This window comes from Oncorhynchus kisutch, linkage group LG3 (assembly GCF_002021735.2).
Source record: "Oncorhynchus kisutch isolate 150728-3 linkage group LG3, Okis_V2, whole genome shotgun sequence".
NCBI classification, from domain to species: Eukaryota; Metazoa; Chordata; class Actinopteri; order Salmoniformes; family Salmonidae; genus Oncorhynchus; species Oncorhynchus kisutch.
Window position 1 is genome coordinate 61,938,915 of NC_034176.2, and position 12,977 is coordinate 61,951,891.

Here is a 12,977-nt window from a genome sequence, read left to right on the forward strand (position 1 = left end):
GGCCAGTTGACCCAGAGGTACTGTACCATGATCAGTGCTCCATCCATAGCCTGTATCAGAGCAGAGAGAGAGCACAGCTACAGTGCCATACCATCCATCTGAATGTAAGTCTTTCATTCTTAGAAATTCACTCCAGAACCCCACAGGGCTTTCTACGCTGCCACTCGGCTGTATGAATGGAGTCCCCTCTTCACAGCTGCTATTAACAGTAAGACTCTGGGATTGTGGTTGTCAGAGGCTCCTCCAGATTGAATTGTGTGTGTGTGTGTGTGTGTGTGAGACAGAGAGCACTCTGGTAGCTTTGAAAGTAAATCCCTGGTGTGCGTGGGCTGGGTTGGTCAGTCGCAGACGAGTGAAGAGGTTATGGGAGAGAAGCCCAGGCAGCTTCCAGCCTCTACATCAGGGCTGCTGCCCATCAGCCATCATCACGGGGCCAGAGCAGGGAATGTGATGCCAGGCAGGGCACTGAGGGGAGGCAGTCCCCAGGCTTGTCCTAGAGGTTTTTGGTTTTGGGAGCCGGTAACTTCAGTGCCAGTGAATACATCAGCATGTGTATGGCCCTATCACGAATCAACAGAGATAAAACTGTTCTCTTATCTTGCATCTCTTCTGAATCTGTTGAGACACAGTCAATGGTACCAACATATAGAAGGCACTTATAGACATGCAGCAGTGGTCTTATGCTCTGTTTGATGCTCATCGTTTTATTTGAATTCAAAGTTAAGCATGTTTCTTCTTGTGAGAAGCTTTGTTGCATTGTGAATAAATGGTGACAACTCAAAAGTGATCACAGAAGATTCCGATTCGACCCTGTCTTGTTGTCTTTATAGAATCACCTCTCAATAGACCCCTTTCACGATCATTTACTGCTCTTAAAAGCAAAGGAGATCTCTAACTTTCTGCAGGTCGAAAGTGCTTACCATACATGCCGTGACATTACTTGAATAAGTAATCAGCTTGCAGAAAGGAGGGCTGGGTAGTCAGCACTATTGTATTGCAGTAATGTCACTAAAGCACTCTATACCCAGAGCTCTAGTACTTCTGCTGCTGTTGCTGCAGCCATAGTTGGAGCCATTTCAAAAACGTTTACAAAGCTGTTACAAACCTTTAGGAGCTTAATCGTGATTTCCCTACAATCTTTGACACGGAGTTCTACCACTTCCTCTCCCGCCTCCTCACAGCTTTCACATTGCCTGTTTTGATTCCTAAACTCAGAGGACTATAGCAGTTTTAGGCTGTTTGACAGTGGGACCGGATATCAGTATAAAGGTTATAGATTTCCCCCAAGCAGCAGCAGCCGCATAAATGATCCGCTGTGACAGAATAGCCTCCAGAAGCCCCGATCCTCTCCAACATCTGGATTCCCGCAGGCTGGGGGTCTGTGGGGGGATGAGTGTAGCCTTGGCGGTTCTGTTCAGCTAGCGGTTTTCTTCAGAGGGAGAGTGTGGCGGTGCATGGTAAAGCCTAGCTCTGGCTGAATAATGGAGGAGTCGGAAGGATGCTCCATACCTCAGTCCCCCGGGGGCCACATGACATTACACCCAATTATGCACACTTGCCTTGAATGCATCGCAACCCAACAGGGAAAAGTGTCCTTTAAAGAAATGAAGAGAAAAGGGAAAAAACGTTTTGATCTATCCTGTATTCAGCTGAGTATCCGCTGTCTCTTACCTCAGTTCATCCTGTGCTGCTAGCGTTGAGCTTTGTCCCTCCATTTTGAATGTGTGTGGTGTGGTGGTAATTTTGTATGTATGTACTGTATGTTAACGCAAATGTTGTGTCTCTGTCCCTCTGTCTCCCTCTGTGTTCCAGGGTGACTCCCACAGATGGATTGTCAGGGATAGGTGCCACAGGGATAGGCACCGCTGCTTCGTCTGCTGCCATTACGGAAGCTCAGGATTCAGCAGAAGCAGCTGCAGAAGATGCTGCAGCTGCTCGTGCCGCTGCTCGTGCAGGTGCTATGTGTGGTTCTGGTGCTATAGGAGGATGCAGTGTAATGTTTGCCACCTCCACACTCTCGCTGCCCATGACCCAGGGCAAGCCCTCCCTCCGCAGGATCAAGGGCCGTATTCACCGCAGCAAGAGCCTGGACAGCATAGACCTGCTCGACTCCAATGTAAGTTCTAAACGGACTAAAATGTGTGTGTGGTGGTGTGTGTATGTGTGCACAAGTTTGCGTGTGCATATGCATGTATTCTTTCTAATGACAGTTTTCTGAGGACTTGAGGATATGTCACCCTCAATTTTTCAGCGGCCTTTCTAACTCATTAATAATATACATTATCGTAATGCTGCTTAAATGCAATTCTCTAAACCCCCTGCAGTCAAATTCTGAATGTTAGGTCATGAATCTAAACAAACTCTTTAATATTATCAAAGGCATCGAAGAGACGATTTAAAAGGGAAATGGCTTTACTCTTTTCCCTGCCAAAATAGCAAACATGATGACTGTCTTTGCTGTACAAATGGGCTTTTCAGTTCATATAAGTGCCTACACGTAAGTTCAAGTAAGTGCTTACAAGGGAATATAAATAGGGGTGTGTTATTAAACTAAATCATGAATATTGTTACGTAACTTCCTGTTTATCTGGGGACAAATAATACATTCTTCACGAACAGCATATTAAGTTGATATTTTGCCCCTTTTTAAAATAATTGTAGATAGGGCCTACTACCTTTTTAACTTTTAGGAAAGATAAAACCACTAGCTAGCTGCATTATTGGGTTCCCTTAGGGAGATGGTATTCTAATGGAGTGTGGTGTAAAGCAAAGCTTTGATCTCTGTCCTCATACATGAAAAGCAGTTGCTATTTGAACCTCTTCCCTTACCGATACAGGCTGAACTGATTTCTATAGGCTCTACAGACATATAGACATATATCTCATTGAAAATTGGAAGCCTCTCACTTACTCAGTGATAGTTGTAAGTACACTGCCTTCAGAAATGATTCACACTAAATATCCCTTTGAGCATGATGAAGTTATTAATTACACTTTGGAAGGTGTATCAATACACCCCGACAGGAGACAATCACAAAGACAGGTGAAACAGATCAGGGTGTGACTCTGAGAGACAAATTCATCTTTCAGCAGGTTAATAACCTAAAACATAAGGCCAAATATACATTTGATTTGCACATTCGACATTGAATGTTCCTGAGCGGCCTAGTTACAGTTTGACTTAAATTGGCATGAAAATCGATGGAAAGACTTGCTGTCGAGCAATGATCAGCAACCAACTTGACAGAGTTTGAAGAATTTAAAAAAGCTCTTAGAGAGTTGTAATCGCTGCCAAAGATCATTCTAACATGTATTGATTCATGGGTGTGAATATGTAAATGAGATATTTCTGTATTTCATTTTCAATACATTTGCCAAAAGGTTCTTAAAACATGTTTTTAATTCGTCATTATGGGGTATTGTGTGTAGATGAGTATTTGATCTATTTTGAATTCATGCTTCAACAAAATGTGGAATAAAGTGCCTTGCAAAGGTATTCATCCCCCTTGGTGTTTTTCCTATTTTTTTGCATTACAACCTGTAATTTAAATAGATTTTTATTTGGATTTCATGTAATGGACATACACAAAATAGTCCAAATTGTTGAAGTGAAAAAAATTACTTGTTTAAAAAAATTCAAAAAAATTGTAAAGGGGTCTTATTTCTTGTTTGTTTCACAATAAAAATATTTGGCAGTTTCAAAGTGGTAGGCATTTTGTGTAAATCAAATGATACAAACCCCAAAAAATAAATTTTAATTCCAGGTTGTAAGGCAACAAAATAGGAAAAATGCCACAGGGGGTGAATACTTTTGCAAGCCACTGTAAGTCAAGGGGTGTGAATACTTTCTGAAGGCACTGTATGTTGTTATCATGTGGCTTCCCTCAGAGATGGCACACCGGTTATACTAGAAAGCTTGTATGGAAAGGGAATCAGTGCAATGTAGCCTTGGTAATCATTCTCAGCGACACACAAACACACACACACACACTGCCAGAACACCTTCACTTATGCAATATGTGACTTCTGTCAGTTCAGCATTGAGTTCTGTGAAACCCCAAGCATTCCATATGTCCCTGACTGACTGAGTGAGTGATTTATTCTTCTAAAAAAGAGTAATCTGATAAATAGTAAGCTGCTTGAATCAAGCTCTAAAAACCATGACAACCCTGGTATTCTGCAGTAGCTGAGAGCAGCTTGGCTTGGCTGGCAGTTGGTTTCTCCTCTCTGGTCATCTCATATGAATTGCTCTGAATGGGGAGAGGGGGATGGGTGTCGGAAAAGCAACCACCGGTTTATGAAGTGAGAGCATGCCAACTTGCCACTAATGCACAATAAGACTGCTTTTTAGGGCCACTGGAACACACAGGACATTTCATGCATTAAAACAGCCAGCTCTCTTACATAGCCAACATTTTGTAACATTCACCTTACATAAATACACACAGATTTGCACTTGCTTTAGACACCTGTCATGAGACATCTTGTGTTTACTGCGTCACCCTCACTAGAATCCCCTTGATACCAACACAGACTCAGACATTACCCAGTGGAAGAGGAGCTGAAACTAACAGCTGTATCTGCTTATTTTGTGTTTTTGATGAGGATGTCATTGGGAGATCATGTATTTTGGTAAGGGCTCATCATTCGGCACCTCCACAGCAGCCGGCCTGTCCTCATGTGTCTGGGGAGGGGCTCATTATTCGCCACCTACACAGCAGCCGGCCTGTCGTCTGTGCATGAGAGGGACTCATTATGACTACATTTAGAAAAGCACCATTTGCATTTTACAGAAGTTAATCCATTATTGATGTGGTGGAGCTGGAGGTGGCAGTAATGGACCAGCCGTTGGCCTAGGTGGCACAGAGCAGCATGGCTATCCTGAGTGGATACACATTCATGCTCTCACTCACACACATAATGTTAGTTTTTCACTGTTTGTCAGAACCTAACAGACAACTAGTCAAAGCTCTAAACAAGTTTATTCAAACTAAGTTTATTAACCCAATGGGTCAAACAGCTGAAAAGACAAAGCCATGTTTCCACCAGCACAAGTATTTATTCTCCTCCTTGCACATTTAAACAGCCAATACATATTTGTTGTAGTCAGGAAGCTAAGTGATGTGTGTAATAAAGCTATTTCTTCTCCCTTCATCTGACCTGACCTCGGCCCACATTCCTCACCAATCCACAGCTATCCAACCTTATCAGTGACCGCAACCAAGTGATTGCCTTTTCCCTCACTTAGTAACTTTCCAGACCCATACTTCTTATCCAACCTCCATTGACCCCACCATATACATTCCTCATACATGTAATCATTCATTTCTAGTATAGCAAGCTACAATCCAGCAATACACTCACACTAGTGTTGCACGTTATACCGAAACTTCTGTGCTTTTTTCGATCCTAGAACATGAAAAACAATTTGGTACTAGAATTTTTGTTACTTTCGGTACTTCTGTCAAACGTCTCACGCCGTTTACTGATTGAGAGCGTATCAAGTCTGTCAACGCAGCCGATGTCACCATATCGCGAGAGCCCCGAGCCTGGTCAACTTCCTCATTGCTAGCTCTAGCCTGCCATGGAGAACCACTGAACTCACAGGGAGTCTGGGCTGCATCACCACTTATGCTGTACAGATGTTAACACACTTGAATAATGCGACACGGCCGAAATGTTGAAACTGCTAATTACTGTTCCTCTAAACAATGTCCAGTACAGGCTAGAACACCACAATGCAAGAAGATACCGGTAGCTTCCAGCTTTGTAGGCTAATTGTCCTTGCTAGCTTACAGGTGAAGCCAACATCAATTCACTAGAGTACCTTGTTTGTGATTATATGCAAACCATTACACAAAAATATAGCTCATTACAAAGCTGATTGTCACCACAAACTGTATTCATTCACTTAGTCTCCCCCAACCTCACTTCTCTCCCAGTCTAGATTATCTTTGCTCAAGCCTTGAACAGACTGTGATTGACGTCATGGGTCTTAAAGAGATTGCTTCTTCTATGCTAACGTTGTTGATCAGTACAATAAAACAAGTTCCAAATGGAAGGGAAACAGATTGTCTTTCATCTGTAGCCTCATGAAATCAGCAAAACAAGATCAGTAATTCAATGCATGCACACACTCCTATTGAATATGCATTCACCTGAATTGTGAATAGACCTACAGTAGGCTACATCTTGAGTTACCCATATTATCAATGGATTTACCATTCAAATAAATGATTACCATTATGTTGTTATGTAGTAGATTGCTAAAAAAAAACAGTGTTGAATTGATTGTATGATTGTTTAATTGATTAATTAATGCATACATTCAAAATCTCAATTTCAGATGTAATGGTATTGAACTCAAAAGATCTGTCTGGATCAAGTGCCATTCTGTGATTTTTGACTAATACGCCTTCTTTTTTTGCTGTGGTATCGTTTTGGTATCAAGTATCGTGATGGCATCGAGTATTGTGATTCTAAACCTGGTATCAGTATCGAAGTCAAAATTAATAGTGCTATTAATGCTGTAATTTCATATAGACCTACAGTTTTAACGGCTGAAGTTAATTTTGACTCGGTGTGTGTGCAAAAAAGAGTCTGAGTGAGTGAGTGTTCCCCAGAGCCTCAATGGCCTTCCTGTTACACCCTGCCAGCCAACCCCTTGGAGGGTTGCCTATTCTTCAGTCATAAACACAATACAAGGCCTTTATGTCCTGGTGATTGTATGGCTCCACTGAACACAATTTTGAGGTTTCCTTGACTAGCGATGGGACACCCTTACATTGAAGAAGTGTGTAAAAGGAATACCCACAGTGAACCATTTAAACCACATAACTCTCTATCTCCCTTTTTGTATTCCCTCCCAGGGGTCGTATGCTCCTCCAATAGGAGGGGAATGTTTCAGATGGTACATGTAATTCAGAGGAAATATCTATTGCTCAAGCTGGAGGAGGAGGTTTTAGCCCAAGGCCTAGCCTGGCTGTCATTTAGGCTGGCAGTCAGTGTTCTTCACTGAAAGATTTGGAGCACCATATCACTATCACAAATGAGATTGTATGAGGAGAGAGCCAGAGAGATGTAGAGAGAGAGAGAGACGTAGAGAGAGAGACGTAGAGAGAGAGAGACGTAGAGAGAGAGAGAGAGGTCCACATTTTGTTTACGTTACAGCCTTATTCTAAAATGAATTCAATTGTTTTTTTCCTCATCAATCTACACACAATACCCCATAATGACACAGATAAAAAAATAAAAAAATGTCTTCTTAGACATTACAATGTCTTCTTATGACGCTGCAAGCTTGGCACACTTGTATTTGGGGAGTTTCTTCCATTCTTCTCTGCAGATCCTCTCAAGCTCTGTCAGTTTGGATGGGGAACGTCGCTGCACAGCTATTTTCAGGTCTCTCCAGAGGTGTTGGATCGGGTTCAAGTCCGGGCTCTGGCTGGGCCAATCAAGGACACTCCTCTTATCTTGGCTGTGTGCTTAGGGTTTCCCCAGTCTGAAGTCCTGGGAGCTCTGGAGCAGGTTTTCATCAAGGATCTCTTTGTACTTTTCACCGTTCATCTTTACCTTGGTCCCACTCTCTGCCACTGAAAAACATCCCCACAGCATGATGCTGCCACCACCATGCTTCACCGTAGAGATGGTTCCAAGTTTCCTCCAGACGTGACACTTGGCATTCAGGCCAAAGAGTTTAATCTTGGTTTCATCAGACCGGAGAGTCTTGTTTCTCATGGTCTGAGAGTCCTTTAGATGCCTTTTGGCAAATTCCAAGTGGGCTGTCACATGCCTTTCACTGAGGAGTGGCTTCCGCCTGGCCACTCTACCATAAAGGCCTGATTGGTGGAGTGCTGCAGAGATGGTTGTCCTTCTGGAAGGTTCTCCCATCTCCACAGAGGAACTCTGGAGCTCTGTCAGAGTGACCATTGGGTTTTTGGTGACCTCTCTGACCAAGGCCCTTCTCCCCCGATTGCTCAGTTTGGCTGGTCAGCCAGCTCTAGGAAGAGTCTTGGTGGTTCCAAACTTCTTCCATTTAAGAATGAGGGAGGCCATCGTGTTCTTGTGGACCTTCAATGCTGCAGAATTCTTTTGGTACCCTTCCCCAGATTTGTGCCTCAACACAATCCTGTCTCAGAGCTCTGACATGCACTGTCAACTGTGGGACCTTATATAGATAAGTGTGTGCCTTTCCAAATAATTTCCTATCAATTTAATTTACCCCAGGTGGACTCCAATCAAGTTGTAGAAACAGGATGCACCTGAGCTCAAGTCTCATAGCAAAGGGTATGTATACTTATGTAAATAAGGTATCTGTTTTTATTTTGAATACATTTGCAAAAAAATTAAAAACCTGTTTTCACTTTGTCATTATGGGGTATTGTGTGTAGATTGTTGACAATTTTTGTTTTACATTTTAGAATAAGGTTGTAATGTAACAATGTGGAAAGAGTCAAGGGGTCTGAATACTTTCTGAATGCACTTGGATTAGATTAAATTTGGATTAGATATTTCTATAGAATGTTCCGGATATGATTTTACTGAATTTACCTGATTCGAGGGATCCGAGATAGAGGGAATGGTAATCACAATGATTCTATATGATTTCCTATTCAAAGCTGAGTCATCCTTCAATCAGGCTACTCTTCAAAGACACTCAAGAGAAGGTATTCATAATAGTATCTCCACCTCTCCTTCCTCGCTGCATCACTTCATGTTCTCTCCCCATATTTCAATCGCATCCCCTGCCTACCAGGCACTATCCCCTCTTGTTTTCCAACTCAGGACTATCACAATGGCACAGGACAATAGGAGACAGTTTTCATTTCACCTCACTGAGTTCATAGCCATTGCATTAGCTTCTTCACATGCAGTCGCCGCATTAGCATCCATTTTCTCCCTCACGTAGCCCAGGACCATTGTAATAGAGGTTTACAAATGGGAGTCAAAAACATGAATAATTGATTAAGAAAATGATCTACTCCATAATGCAGTGTTTTTCTTGCCGTTCTAGTTATTTTTGTAAATGTTAGCTGAGGAGAATTTTTTTAAATTTAGCGCTAGAGCCTCCAGAAGTTGAATGCAGTAAGAAGGAGGCAGTTTGGAGATGTAACTCACCTGGGAATGCTGTTATTAATTATTCAGGGAAAACCTATGGCTCCCCCATTTGTCTTCTAATGCAAAGCAGCTGCCAATGTCTGGCAGCCCTGAAGCAGAGAGGATCGATTATATAAAACAATGCCATAGATCTGAAACGGACTCTCCCTGAGACTAATGAGCTGAGAGGGGAGATTTGTGATCAGTTTATGACTTCAGGTATACTGTACTTACCTTTGGACAAAGGAGCAGGTTTTCAAGACTCATGAAGGAGGTTGTCGAGAAATGTTCCACATGTCATTGAGCGTTATTGACTTGTCTGTACTGTACACGAAGAGCCTTCATTTTAACCCCAAACATCCACTGCTCCCCGGGCGCCGATGACGTGGACGTTGATTAAGGCAGCCCCCCGCACCTCTCTGGTTCAACAGGGTTGGGCTAAATGCAGAAGACTAATTTAAGTTGAATGCTTTGTTGTGCAACTCTTTTCAGACTCTTCACCTGTGTATGATAATTAGGTGGTACAGTAAACATAGGCAGAGCCTCTTGGTAAACACAGTGTAGTGAGATGACCGATAACTGCCTTTGTCTGCCATGATTCTATTCTGCAGGTGATGAAAACTCCCTGCATACTCCAGTGAGAGAGCTAAGTGCAGAGCGAGACAGAGGGGAGAGAGATGAGGAATGGATGATGAATGAGAGGGAGGAGTAGAGGTTATGACATGGATACAGTTTATGAGGGATGAGAGAAAAAAGGGCTGCAGAGTGTTTCGGAATAGACGGAAGATATTTCCCATGTGTAGGCAGACCCACGCACTCATCTTATCCCTCACAACTCCCACATGGCGGGGACTTTGTTCTTAGAAAACAACAGTCAGTGGTAAAAACTGCAATGCATATCAGGGTTAAGGCCTTTCTTACCTCAGAGGAACCATTGGTCTTGAGGGTGCTTGTATAAGTGTGCAGACGTGTGCATTCTCTCTCTCTCTCACTCACTCACTCACATATATATATATATATATTAATTAGGGCTGATTTCAAGTTTTCATAACAATCGGAAATCTGTATTTTTGGACACCGATTTGGCCAATTAAAAAATAATAATATTTTTTACATATTTTATTTAATCTTTATTTAACTAGGCAAGTTAGTTAAGAACGCATTCTTATTTTCAATGACGGCCTAGGAACGTTTGGTTAACTGCCTTGTTCAGGGGCAGAACGACAGATTTTTACCTTGTCAGCTCAGGGATTCAATCTTGCAACCTTACAGTTAACTAGTCCAACGCTCTAACCACCTGCCTCTCATTGCACTCCATGAGGAGCCTGTATTATATTAAGTTAAAATAAGTGTTCATTCAGTATTGTTGTAATAATCATTATTATCGTCCGATTAATCGGTATCTGCTTTTTTGGTCCTCCAATAATCGGTATCGGCGTTGAAAAATCATAATCGGCCGACCTCTAATGCGTATATATATGTATGTGTACGCACGTGTGTGTGTTTGTGAGTGTTCACCTGTCTTACAGGTGTAAACATCTAGATATGTTGTTAGAACAACCCCACAGTAAGCTGATTATTGCTGAACAATCTGTCTAATTAACACAATGGAGATTTACACTTTGGGGTCACAGGCACCTCTCAGTGCAGATCACTGCACTGATATACTGCCAATAACCCCAGTTAGCCTAGTAAACCCAGTCAGTCACGTGTGTGTGTGCGTGTGCGTGTGTGTGCGTGTGTGTGTGGGGACTGTAGTCTGTCTGTGTTGCTTTGGCTGATTCTGTCGTGTCAGAGGCCCAGCTGTGGAGCAGTCAGGTGCCTCCTGCTCCAGGGTAGCCCAACTGCACGCATCCAACCTCCAACATACTAACACACGGGAACACACATTTTTGAACAAGCGTATATGCATGCACACACACACATGATCACACCACACTACCTTTGCCACATGTGCAGCCGATGCCGATTTCACTCAGGTCTCTTTTTATCATAATATAATCAATATAGCTCATGGAAATACACTAGATCTATGAGTAAATCATTGCATTCATTCTTGTCTGGTGCATTAGGGGTAGATGAAGTGCTTGGTGTCTGCTGAACACAGGAGAACAAGCACAAAAATAAACAAACAAACAATGGCGGGCGGCACATGGAGTCTGGATTAGCTGGCAGCCTTTCAAATTGACCACAGATGCGCCGTTACTGTGCTCCAAAGCCTCTAGGGTCCCTGCAAATGCATGTGTTATTGTCACTGATACCTACCTAACAAGTGGTGCATTATTAAGCTGTAATCCTGTGGTTTGTAACATTGAGAGGCACATCACACCCACACTTTACACACACACTGTAGAATGTCCTGTGGATAATGCTATCCGTAGTCATAGCCAAATCCTTATTTAAAGTTGTTTTCGTTTGCTTTGGTGCTATTTTCACCAGTATGTGGTGAATTTTCTAAACTATTAGTACAAAACTCCAAACGGGTTACACTTGCAACACAGCAAGTCTCATATTCTTATTGTGAATTCATTTAGTTTGAAGTCATCTTTGACCATAAAACCATCGATCTAAAGTTTACTGTGAAATATCATGAGAACATTGATTTAATCACCAAAAGACAACATCATGATATCTTCTCAATGTAGTTATTTTAATAACCAGTTTTCCCAATAGCAAACAATACAAGATGCATGTTTTAAAATTGCCCTTTCAATGTAATATGCTACAGTAGAGTAAATTACAGTACATTACACTGTTTTCACATTAGGCAATACACTTTCACGACCCATTAAAATGAACTGAACATCACATTTCCATAATTTATATCCCACGGTGTGATCATTGAAGACATCTTTTACAGTCATTGATGCAAAAAATAAATGTATTGTTCAGATATAATTACAACATAGGTGTACTGTAATCAAATGAAATAAATTTAAGAAACGATGTTTAGCAGGCATTACCTTGTATCAAGCCTGTCTTGAACATTTGGCCATAGGTTCTCATCGAGATGTACTCATTGTTCATGCACCTGGGGAAAAACCTTTTGGCATGGTGAATCTAAGCCTGACGGGTCTGGATTGATGTCATTGCATGCCTCATCCATGGCTGAAGGAGGGTGGTACGCTCATGGGACAATCTCTATTATCGTAACCATGTATTGTATTTTACCTCATTTCATTGTACTTACAGTTGAAGTCAGAAGTTTACATACACTTAGGTTGGAATCATTAAAACTCGTTTTTCAACCACTCCATAAATTTCTTGTTAACAAACTATAGATTTGTCAAGTCGGTTAGGACATCTACTTTGTGCATGACGCCAGTAATTCTTCCAACAATTGTTTACAGACAAGATTCTTTCACTTATAATTCACTGTATCACAATTCCAGTGGTTCAGAAGTTTACATACACTAAGTTGACTGTGCCTTTAAACAGCTTGGAAAATTCCAGAAAATTATGTAATGGCTTTAGAAGCTTCTGATAGGCTAATTGACATAATTTGAGTCAATTGGAGGTGTACCTGTGGATCTATTTCAAGGCATACCTTCAAACTCAGTGCCTCTTTGCTTGACATCATGGGAAAATCCAAAGAAATCAGCTAAGACCTCAGGAAAACAATTGTAGATCTCCACAAGTCTGGTTCATCTTTGGGAGAAATGTCCAAATGCCTGAAGGTACCACGTTCATCTGTACAAACAATAGTATGCAAGTATAAACACCATGGGACCACGCAGCCGTCATACCGCTCAGGAAGGAGACACGTTCTGTCTCCTAGAGATGAACGTACTTTGGTGCGAAAAGTGCAAATCAATCCCAGAACAACAGCAAAGGACCTTGTGAAGATGCTGGAGGAAACGGGTTCAAAGTATCTATATCCA

The 12,977-nt window shown here is 41.9% G+C and overlaps 1 protein-coding gene across 19 annotated transcripts in view; it reads left to right on the plus strand.

Moving 5' to 3' along the window:
- tjp1a (tight junction protein 1a) overlaps positions 1-12,977 on the plus strand; it is a 174,938-nt gene that overhangs the window by 31,347 nt on the left and 130,614 nt on the right. For all 19 annotated transcript variants that reach the window (XM_031810095.1, XM_031810160.1, XM_031810087.1 and 16 more), the window contains exon 2: positions 1,813-2,116. In XM_031810095.1, the coding sequence (XP_031665955.1) occupies positions 1,813-2,116 (304 nt within the window). The remainder of the gene's footprint in view (positions 1-1,812; positions 2,117-12,977) is intronic.